Below are 12,281 nucleotides of genomic sequence, written 5' to 3' on the forward strand. Positions count from 1 at the left end.
AAGGAATCTGCACTTCTTTGTGCCTACTATATGCAAGGCACACACTTAGTACCTAACACACTTTTTCTCTCAATACTGATCCCATGAAGCGGTGTGTATAATTCCCATTTTACAAATGAGGAAACAATGGTTTAAGTAACCCACCCAAAGTCACTCATATCAGATTCACGTTGGATCAAGTTCTATCTGGGTCCAAAGCACCTGTTTTCCACCATATCCCATTCTTCAAAGGCATATCATTAAATCACTGAAGTCATTCCTTTGTCATAATACTGTGGTCTTAATACTGAAATATTCCTTTAAAGTCTCACACCTCTTATACAATTCTTGAAGCCAAAATACAGGCTAAATGCCAGATGATAATAGGGCCCCCAATTATATATCATACAATTAAATTAATATTATTTGACACCAAGAAAAAAAATCAAATAAGCCATAGCATATCTGTTTCTGATATGACCTTGGGGGCAGGGGTAGGGAACAGCATCACACAAATGAATATAAACACACTCAAACTGCAAATGCTTCCAAAAGTTAAAGACCACCTACCTTCTTTGTTTCTGGTGCTGGAGGTAGTGCTTTTCTTATACCTGAAAATGACAACAACAAAAACAGGTCAAAATGCCACCTACCAATGATTGACAGTTTTAAGGAAAAGTGAAAATGAACACACAGACAAGAAGTCCACTCTGACTCTCTCGCTCTGGTGCATGTTGCTTGTATCAATATTTTAGAACAGAATTTTTAAAATGCTATTAAAGCTGGTTTGTATTTCTGCCTTCCTGAACAGACTGCAAATGTCACAGGGACTGGGGCCATGTCTTATTCTTTATAAACAAGTGGGACTACATCAAACTAAAAAGCTTCTGCTCAGCAAAGGAAACCAACAAAATGAAAAGGGAGCCTACAGAAGGGGAGAAAATATTTGCAAACCACATATCTGATAAGGGGTTAATACCCAAAATATACAAGGAACTCATACAACTCAACAGCAAAAAAAATAAATAGTTCCATTAAAAATGGGCAAAGAGTGGAGGAAGATAGGCATGGATGTTAGCCCAGGGCCGGTCTTTCTCAGCAAAAAAAAAAAAAAAGAGGAGGATTGGCAGATGTTAGCACAGGGTTGATCTTCCTCGCAAAAAAAAAAAAAAAAAAAAAATGGGCAAAGGGTGTCCAGCCCGGTGGTGTAGTGGTTAAGTTCGTGCGCTCTGCTTCGGCAGCCCAGGGTTCGCAGGTTTGGATCCCGGGCGCAGACCTACACACCACTTGCACACTGTGGCAGGCGTCCCACATATAAAGTAGAGGAAGATGGGCATGGATGTTAGCCCAGGGCCAATCTTCCTCAGCAAAGAGAGGATGATTGGTAACAGATGTTAGCTTAGAGCTAATCTTCCTCACCAAAAAAAAAAAAGAAAAAAAAATGGGAAAAGGACCTGAATAGACATTTTCCAAAGAAGACATACAAATGGCCAACAGGTATATAAAAAAGTGCTCAACACAACTAATCTTTAGGGAAACGCAAATCAAAACCACAATGAGATATTACCTCACACCTGTTAGGATGGCTATTATCAAAAAGACACGAGATAACAAATGCTGATGAGGATGTGGAGTAAAGGGAAGCCTTATTATACGCTGTTGGTGGGAATGTAAATTGTGAAGCCACTAAGAAAAAGAGTGTGGAGGTTCCTCAAGAAATTAAAAATAGAACTACCATATTGACCCAGCAATCCTACTTCTGGGTATATACACAAAGGAGACGAAAGCAGTATCTTGAAGAGATATCTGCACTCCCATGTTCATTGCAGCATTATTCACAATAGTCAAGGTACGGAAACGATGCAAGTGTCCATCAAGAGATGAATGGATAAAGAAAATGTGTGTGTATATATACAATGAAATATTACTCATTACAAAAAAAAAGAAGGAAATCCTGTCATTTGCAACAACATGGATGAACCTGGAGGACATATGCTAAGTGAAATAAGCCAGACAGAAAAAGACAAATACCTCATGGTATCATTTATATGTAGAATCTTAAAAAAAATATATCAAGCTCATAGAAACAGAGAGTAGAAAAGTGGTTGCCAGGGCCTGAGGAGTAGGGGTGGAGGAAATAGAGATGTTGGTAAAAGGGTGGAAACTTTCCATTATAAGATGAATAAGGTCTGAGGATCTAATGTATAACATGGTGACTATAGTTGATAACACTGTACTGTATAATTAAAATTTACTAAGAGAGTAGAACTTAAATGTTCTCACACACAAAAAACGTAAATACATGAGGTGATGGATGTGTTAATTAATTCAATGGGAGGAATCCTTACACAAGGCACCAGTATACCAAATCATCACACTATACACTTTAAGTATCTTACAATTTTATTTGTGAATTATACCTCAATAAAGCTGAGGAAAAAAAAGAATGAAAAGTTGCTGATGGTGCCACATTAGGCTCACACTTTTAATAGAGTCATTTTTACCAGGCTTCCATATTGTGATAAAAACTCCCCAAAATAGATATTTCGATTCCATGAGATGGCCCCACTGCTAAATAAATATAATTATTCTTACAAAATATACCTACCCCACATTTATGCTGTGCTAGAAAGTGTGAAGGCCATACTTAACCAACATCAAAATCTAAATGATGTCATTTTCTTGCTAGACTAATAATATGTACATCCTGAGTAAAATATAATTACAGAATAAAATGAATACTTACTACCCTCAAAAAGATTATATTTTTCACATCCAGGTGCTAGTTTTTCAGTTTGTCTGCAACACTGATAACTTCCATCTGCCCAAAATTTAGGATGATATTTAATCATAATATTATTGTTGTTCTTTATTTCTGTAATTCATAGACACATTAAATGATTAGTGAAATAAAACAAAGATGACAGAATATTTCATAAGTAACACTGTCAATCATTCTTTATTTCTCGGATACCATGTTTATTATGAGAACACCCTCATAACATCATACAACCCAGCATTCAGAAAATCCATATGGTTCTCTTTCATCTCATTTTTTGGTGAAGCACCCTTGTTAGCAGAAGTGACCTCTGCTACTCCGTGATGAATAAACACAAGTCAGCCCACTGCCATTTTCTTCTGCAGAAGATGTGATGAGGATTGTGCAAGACAAATCACCCATTTAAACACTTCATGCACAAGTCAACGCATCCACACCAAATGCTGACAACATAGGCAACTTGTTAGAAAATACCAAAACCTATTATCATAAAAGCCCAGTGCTTTATCATCTTGAAATGTATTACGCATTAAATGAAAGCATGCTTTTCTCAGGCAACTATGTATATGCTACTAGAAGGAATCAGATTATAAAAAAGGAAGTTATCTTCAGTATGTATCACTTTCAGTAACAGAATGTCCTTGGAGAAACATTTTTTGTAGATTAAAAGATTATAAATGCAAGATACATTAGCTGTACTTCTGTTTTAGTGATAATGTTACATCCTAAAATTATGTACAGATTAATATTTCATTATATGAGTTTTACCTTCTTTTAACTTCTTCACCCACCGGTCCCTGCTTTGTGCACTAGGTGCAAAAATGTAAAGTGTATTAGCATCATGAACAACCTAAAATAAACAAAAGATGGAATAGGTGAGAAATACTTAGACACAGCACTTCTGTCTAGCACAGAGCTCTTGGTACCGCAGGCACCAATAAATGATTCTGAAATGACTGAATAAAAGTCAATTACCTCAGATCCAAAGAACCTAGATCCCTTTCTTACAAAAGCGCATCTATCTTTTCATGTCTACATCGAATGGAATAGATATTTTGCAAAGGACTGTGTTTTTATAGAAAAAAAATATATAGAGAGCCCAGGATGCCTCACTATGTACACAATGTACATCCTGACTACATCCTGTACATTATATATTATAAATATATAATAAGAAATATATATTTATTCTTCATCCTGGTTCCTGGCACAGAGCTGGAAACCCTTGGAATTTCAGTGTCTTTTGTTATGCTAATGAGATGACTTTTGGAAAACACCTATGGATGGGGACTGGTTGCCAGTGAAGCCAATCATGTAATTGGAGGGTTGAAATTTGCAGTCTCTGCTGCAGGCCCCCCCAACACACACTGCCCCCAGGAGGGGAGAGGGGTTAGAGATTGAGCTCAATCACCAATGGCCAATGAGGTAATCAATCGTGCATATGTAATGAAGCCTCCATAAAAACTCAAAAAGGAGAAGGATCAGAGAGCTTCCGGGTTGGTGAACTCGTGGAGATTTCGGCAGGGCATGGGGCTTTGTGCCCTTTCCCCATACCTTGCCCTATGTATCTCTTTCACCTGGCTGTACCTGAGTTATATCCTTTTATAATAAACCAGTGATCTACTATGTAAAATGTTTCTCTGAGTTCTGTGAGGCACTCTATCAAATTAATCAAACCCAAGGAGGAGGTTGTAGGAAACTCTGATCTACAGCCAGTAGGTCAGAAGCACAGTCCAACCTGGACTCGGTGATTGGCACGTGAAGTGAGTGCAGTCTTGTGGGACTGAGCCCTTAACCTGTGGAATCTGATGCTAATTCTGGGTAGAACTGAGTTGAATTGTAGGACACATGGGGAGAAAAACAATTCCTCTACCCTCTAGGTCCTTCTGGCTGGTCTAAGAATTAAATTGACATGAGACAGAATAACAGGAGAAAATCAAACAAAGCTTTATAACATGTATACATGGGAGAAACCCAGGAAAACAGAGTAACTCACAGAATGGCCAAAGCTGCCACCTTAAATACCATTTTCAGCTAAAGACAAAGGAGGATGTTGGGGGTAGTAGTTTGGGACTTCAAGTGGGGAGGAAGGCAATTTATATGGAGATGGAAATGCAAATGGGCCAACTATAGACAATGTGACCTCAGAGACACATTTTACATTACATTACAGTTATGGTATTACCTCCTTCCTTCTATCTTAAATTCTTTTAGGCAATTAGGGGGAAGGTCAAAGTTTCTTTCAGAGTCTTTTGTTCTTAAAAATAATCAAGCCAAAGAGACACATTTTAGGGTGGCCAATTCTGATCTCCCACAGACAACAAGTTGGTGTCAGAGAATTGCTTGGTGGTATGTTAAAAAAACACAGTGGACTTGAGTATCAGAACCTTACCCAGGTTCGTCCATGCAATCAACTCTGTACGGAAGAATTAGGCTAAAATGAACCATGAAACAGTCATTCTGAATTGACATGGAGGTATCTGGAAAGAACCACTAGGGCTTTGAACCTTCCGGAAACATGGGTGTATCGTAATAAGTTATTACAATAGTTTACCTTACTGAGTCTTTACATCAAGCTAAGTACTTTATATATACTGCCTCATTTAATCCATCTAGCAGCCCATGTCTCTACTAGCATTAGGATCCTCATTTTCCAGAGGAGAAAACCAAAGTAGATGAGGTTAAGTCATCTGAGTAGGATCTGTTTGACCCCCAAAGGCTCTTCTTATTCATGCTTCCTCCAAAGAATTCGCCCTTCAGGCTCCAAACAGTCTAACTTCTCCTCAAAACTTACCTCATGTCAGTACAAGGAGCTTGTAACTTTGTTCAAGTTTGTTAAAGACTAGCTAATCAGAAGAAAATTAATCCAAATTCAGAGTTTTGATAACTAAGACTAGATATATTACCTAGCTAACTCGGGGCATTTGTATTTCTATAAGAAATTTTTAGAAATAGCACCCTAAACTCAAATAATAAACATCTAATTCTGGCATCTCAGGTAGTTTGGCAGGCTGCTGGGTGAGGTATCTGGGGTCTAGTATCTTTCCCCCCAGATCACACCTGTAGACCACTTTCTATGTCATCCATGCGGACAGCTGACTGTGACAGAGGGAATCTGGGGAGCCTCGTTTCTCATGTGCCTCGCATCTTCTGGTGAGTCAGCCTATCACAGCAGAGGTTGTCAGAGGAGGGAAGAGCTTTGCAGACCTTGAGGCACAGAAGCCATTTCACCAAGGAGGAAATACACTCTCCCTTGGTAACACTACTAACTTATTGGTTACCCTCCCTCCTCTTTATATCTTCATTCACTCATTCATTTATTCAACAGACTTTTAATAACAAGGTGTTAAGGAAAAACAGTATGGATGTTATATAGACACACAAATCTGGGTTCAAAACACAGGAAAGAAACGCAACCTCCTGGGGAACCCCCAGCTACCATCAGAAATGGCTCATCTAAGGAAGCAGTGAAGTGGTACCCCACTAGGCAGCCGGTTCCTCCCTATTCTCTCTGTCCCTTCCTAGGGCTAGAACATGCTGGGAGAGGAAGCAACCTTCCTTTTTCTTTGGTGTCTTTTGAAAATGTCTACTTCTACTTCTTTTTATTTTTTTCCCTGCATCTGAACATGATGCAAACTTTCACTGTGAAAGTGTGAAACTAGGATCTATACTTTCTTAAGTTATACTTAAGCTATAAGAGAGGATATTTTTCATCTTTCAAATCTTGCTGGTTTAAATTACATAGTTCAAGCTGAAGTATACCTCTTCTTAATTTTTAAGATTGTTTTTGAACTTTTCTTATGTTTACTCATCTCAACAATGAAAAATGCTTCAGGGATGCAATGCTTTCTGTTCTCGCATTTTTCTCATCATTCTGAAAACCAACCCAAAGCTCACAGAGTGGATCTCTTTCTCTTGGACAGCAAGAATCCTAATTCTGGGTCCAGAATCATGAGAACCATAGCTCCCCACAACCACTTGGCACCCCCCAAAATGTCTAACAGCCATCAGAAGTGTGGTAGGAGTGGTTCTCTGCAAAATTTCAAATGAAATTACACACATACACACACACACACACACCATTATATACACACGCAACATACTTAATCAAGAAGAAGATTTAAACTGGGCTTACTTCTAGATCTGGGTCATAGGTGTAGTGTTAGCAGCAGCAACAATAGTAAGTAAAAATAACAATAATAATGATAATAGCAACTAACACTTATCTTGCTCTCACTGTGTGTCTAAACTATTCATATATCACCTCAGTTAAGCCTCACAATAACCCTATAAAGTAAGTACTATTATTGTTATTATTCTCATTTTTCAGAAGAAGAAACAGACACAGAGCAGTTAAGTGACTTACACAAGGTCACAGAGCCCATCAGCAGCAAATCAGGTGGTCTGACCTCAGAATTGCCTCTTTAAGCACTTTACTGTCCCTGCTCTTCCCGCAAAGAAATGGCAGATGTAAAATGAGGAATGGGGAAAAGAAAAATTAAGTGTGGTCCTTCCTCCTATTGTGCTGCTGCCACCATAGTGAAAAGAATCCAGATGCGGTTTTAAAGCTTGAATATCGTAATTTATTGCTTTCAAGTCATCTTAATCTCCCAAACTGGTAAATGTTTATTTCAAATGTAACTGATAATTTCACAGTAGCAACTAAAAACAATCAAGCACCGGGCCGGCCCAGTGGTGCAGCGGTTAAGTACATGTGCTCCTCTGCAGCAGCCCGGGGTTCGCAGATTCAGATCCTGGGCGCGCACCAACGCACCGCTTGTCAAGCCATGCTTTGATGGCGTCCCACATAAAGTAGAGGAAGATGGGCACGGATGTTAGCTCAGGGCTGATCTTCCTCACAAAATAAAAAAAAAAAAATCAAGCACCCTACTATGATACTAGACTGAATTTTGACAACTTTCCCCTGAGTACATGGTGAGATCATAGCCATGGGTGAAAGGCGACTTTCACTGGAGACGTTCTGCTCAAATGAAAGCATAAAAACGTCCTCAACCAGAGGAGGGGGTGGTTAGGTGCAGAGAGGGGTCCTGGGCTGTCTGCTGCAAGCTCTGGAGTAGCAGGGTCCAGCTCTGCACTCCTGAATCCTCAAGGCTTGTGAGCACCAAGATCCCACACAGATGCAGAGCGGCTCAGGATGCCATGCCATCCTCCTTGGGAGTGACAGGATGTGGGTGTGTGTTCTAGGGAGGCTTTTCATTCACAAAATGACCTTGGAGAAGTCGTTTAACACCTGTAAGCCTCAATTTCCTCAGTCATAAATGAGAATAGTGCGAAATTTACCTTCCTTATATAATAGAATCATAGTGAGGAAAAAAATGAAATAACATAACCTTTTAAAAAAGTACAGTTTATTCCATATATAATGCTAATATTATATTTTGCATCAAAAGCAGCCTTTTAATCTCATTTCTGTTCGAGGAGCTCATTCCTGTCCCTTCTCAGCTTCTCAAATTCATAGAGAATACCTCATCTCACTTTTTTTCAGTCTCAGCCCCCACTCCTTATCCTAACTGCTCTGTGATAAATCTGAATAGTGGCAAACTAGGCCTATGGTTTAGAAACTCAGGGCACTGATAGAATCTAACAGACCACAGCAAGACGAAGATAATGTTTCCACCAAGACTTAAACAGATCTTAAAGAAAAGCAATTAATATTAAAGTACAAATGAACCTAAAAATCAACTACCTTATGATTCAGCAATCCCACTTCTGGGTATATATACAAAGGAAATGAAATCTGGATCTTGAAGGGATATCTGCCCTCTCATGTTCCTTTCAGCATTATTGGCAATAGCCAAGATATGGAAACAACCTAAATGTCCGTCAGCAGATGAATGGATAAAGAAAACGCGGTGTGTATATATACAAAGGAATATTATTCATCTTTTAAAAAAGGAAATCCTGCCATTTGCAACATCATGGATGAACCAGGAGGACATTACGCTAAGTGAAATAAACCAGACAGAGAAAGATAAATACTGCATTATCTCACGTATACGTGGAATTTAAAATAGCCAAACTCAGAGAAGTAGAGAGTAGAACGGTGGTTGCCAGGGGCAGGCAGGAGGGGGAAATGGTGAGATGTTGGTCAAAGGGTACAAAGTTTCAGTTTTGCAAGATAAGTGAGTTCTGGAGATCTAACGTACAGCGTGGTGACTATAGCTAACAATACTGTCTTCTATACTTGAAATGTGCTAAGAAGGTAGATCTTAAGTGTTTTCACCACAAGAAAAAAAAAGGAAGAAAACAGTAACCATGTGAAGTGATGGATATGTTAATCAGCTTGATTGTGGTGATCATTTCACAATGTATATATGTATCAAAACACGGAGGGGCCGGCCCCATGGCGTAGTGGTTGAGTTTGGCACGCTCCGCTTTGGCAGCCCAGGTGTGCGGTTTCAGATCCTGGCTCGGACCTATACCACTCGGCGGCCATGCTGTGGCTGCAACCCACATACAAAATAGAGGAAGATTGGCACAGATGTAACTCAGGGCTAATCTTCCTCAAGCGAAAAAATAAGAAGAGGAAGATTGGTAACAGATGTTAGCTCAAGGCGAAACTTTCTCAGCATAAAAGAAAAAAAACATTGAGCTGTACACCTTAAATATATACAATTCCTCTGTGTCAATTATATTTCAAGAAAGCTGAAAAAAAATTTTAAAAATCAACCAACAAAGCAATGACAGGAAACTGTAATGTCAAATAGCCAGCATGACTAAAAGCCCAGAATCGTACTGTAGCAAAAAATATGCCAGCTCACCTGAAATGGATATTTATTTTGACAAGGAATGACACCATCATCATTCTTCACTATTTCCACACACTTGATTTTTGAAACATCAATAAATCCCTTTCTGTATTTTTTCTGTTAAAAGAAAAAAAACGGGGGAGGACCATTACAATCATAAGAAAAAAACGTTATTAATAGTAACATTTGTTAATGAATTAATTATCTAAATCATGACTCCCTTTATTGTTAAAATTGTTCAAAATACTAACATTGTAAGGACTGTAATCAAAATAATTAAGTCCTTTAATTTCTAAAGATGAAACTGTTCTGTCCTTTCTCCAAAAAAAGCTCTAGAACAGAGAAACAGACTCTTTTATTGTCGCCTTCCCCTCTCAGACACACACCTTAACTTCTTCAACTTCTTGATGACAACCCCCTAAAAGAAAACATCAAAGTCCAAACCAAGCAAAACTCCCTGTACTCAATCACAGATGCAAACTCCAGCTGGTTACCTTTTCCCCTCCAGCACACAGAACTCAGGAGGACGTGAGGTGGACTTAGGGCATTCACCTAAAGCCTCCATTGACACTCTTTTATTGAATGTTCTACTTTTCTTCCCTATTGCCCTCCCTCTCTGCTCACTACAAATCTCCCTGCAACAAATAACTAATGACATATGAAGACAACCCCTCTCCCCCCCACAATCATTCGCACCCTTGGGTATAGTAATCTCATCTCTGAGAATTTATCCCAGGGAAAAATCCAAAAGAATATAAAGTAGTATGTGCAAAAATAATTTGATATATCACATCCAATCAAATTATTATAAACACAATGTAGAAATAAAAAATATTTACTGAATAATATTAACAGATACATTCCACTCAAAAAGCTATATAAAGACTAAGGTTACTTTTTTGAGGTAGGGTAGATATTTATATGATAAAGAATGGAAGGGAAAGTAGAGAAACGAAGAACATTACAGTATTTGAGGTGACCCAGCCATTTCCTGGCCCTGGTCACTCAAAATTGCTTCATCTAATACTTTGAAATTCCCCTCTGGCTACAACCTTTGGGCCCCCTACGCTGCTCCCAGGAACCTGCTCTGCATCCTGGCTGTCACCAGAAGACTTTCAGACCTGCCAACTCTCCCCGGCCATCAGCTCCATCTGACATCTGACTAGACTACTCTAGCTCTCCTTTCATTAGTGCATCTGCTCTCGAGCACTCACTCTTTCTCTCTCTCTCTCTCTCATACACACACACACACACACACACACACACAAATCCCATATCCCCTTGACATTTTTGTCACTCCCAAGTTCTATCCAAACCTTTCCCTATTCCTGCATACCTGGCTGCAGAAGGTCATAAAACAATCCTAACTGTCTTCTCTAAGCTTAGCCAGGCCTTCACTGCTGCTCCTCATTTCTCTTGTGCCTTCATGGAGACCACCAGTCTCATCAGAACTACAATCCCTTCCCATTCCCATTGTCCCAGTGGACAATCGCCTTCACTGCTTTATGGAGAAGAGAGCAGCCATCCCATGAGCACACCTCCAACTTCTTCCTTCTGCAGGTCAAAAGCACCCTAAGATTTACCCTTTTTTATTCTCTTTCATCCTGTCTCTAAGACAAAGCTAAAAGGATACAACAGCTAAGACAGTGCAGTTGGCACTTAACAGATGTTATTTCATTTTATGCTCACAAAATTCTCCTCACTTTACAAACTGCAGCTCAGACAAGTTAAATACTCTACCCAAGGACCCCAACTGACCCCAAAGCCCACTAGACCCTGGGATGCCCAAGCCGCAAACAGGTGACAGAATTAACGGAGCCAAGTCCCCAAGGGGGCAATAAGGATTCTGAGCATGGACTGAGCCTCAGGCAGCACAGGAAGGGGGACATTCTCCATAGTCGTGCTCTTGGAAGGCATTTACTTCTCTGCCTGTGGACACATTCAGGCCTCACCCATCCACATCAAGAACTTTTCTTGCGGCCCTGCTACTGCCCTAACCCTTCTCTTCCCTTCCTGAAAGAGAAGAAATTTACACCCTCAGCTTTCATTTCCTTCCCACCCACTCCTTCTTAACCACTTGCCATCTGCCTCCCACCTCACCACAGCCTGCTAAAGCCGTTCTCAAAAACATCACCAGTGACCATACCCGGCGGTCTTTGCTCAGTTGTCATCCGGTCAAACCTTCTGAGGCATTTGGGAGTGCCAACACTCTCTTCTCCCTTAGCGGCCTTGATTGTGAGTCATTCTGGTTTTCCTTGTCTCCCTTCCCCTCAGTTTCCCACAGTTTCCCCTCAGTTTCAACTGTGTCAAGGAATTCACAAACTCAAGATAGGGGAAGCTCATTTCCTGAGCATACAGTCCAAATATTGTGCCATTTAAGCTTCACAGCTACTCTGTAAAATATGTATTATTAGACACATCTTACAGAAGGAAGAAACTAAAATTAAAATACCTTGCCCAAGTTTACCTGTGGCAGACATACACAGTATCTATTTATTATACAATGTAGTAAATATTGTATATAAAAAAGATGCCAAGAGAACACAGAGGAACTAAGGCCTAAATGACAACCTCAGGAAAGAAATTCTGATATATGATAGAGAGGAAATGAACAGCACATGCAAAGAAAAACATACTCCAGAATGACCTCAGTTGCCTCATCTATAAAAGAGGAATAATAATATCTACTTCATAGATACTATTACCTAGTTATGAGAATTAAATGAGTTAGTAATTGCAAAGTGCTTAGAAGA

General features: G+C 39.5%; 1 protein-coding gene across 4 annotated transcripts in view; it reads right to left on the reverse strand.

Annotated features, from left to right (window-relative positions):
• TEC (tec protein tyrosine kinase) overlaps positions 1-12,281 on the reverse strand; it is a 131,249-nt gene that overhangs the window by 32,105 nt on the left and 86,863 nt on the right. For 3 of the 4 annotated variants that reach the window (XM_004419043.3, XM_087434274.1, XM_087434272.1), the window contains exons 3-6: positions 9,541-9,645; positions 3,527-3,608; positions 2,726-2,854; positions 550-590 (exon numbers count right to left, since the gene is read on the reverse strand). In XM_004419043.3, the coding sequence (XP_004419100.1) occupies positions 550-590; positions 2,726-2,854; positions 3,527-3,608; positions 9,541-9,645 (357 nt within the window). The remainder of the gene's footprint in view (positions 1-549; positions 591-2,725; positions 2,855-3,526; positions 3,609-9,540; positions 9,646-12,281) is intronic. The other variant, XM_087434273.1, reaches the window with a different exon arrangement.

Source organism: Ceratotherium simum, chromosome 8 (genome assembly GCF_057802395.1).
Source record: "Ceratotherium simum simum isolate JZ-2026a chromosome 8, ASM5780239v1, whole genome shotgun sequence".
Classification (NCBI taxonomy): Eukaryota; Metazoa; Chordata; class Mammalia; order Perissodactyla; family Rhinocerotidae; genus Ceratotherium; species Ceratotherium simum.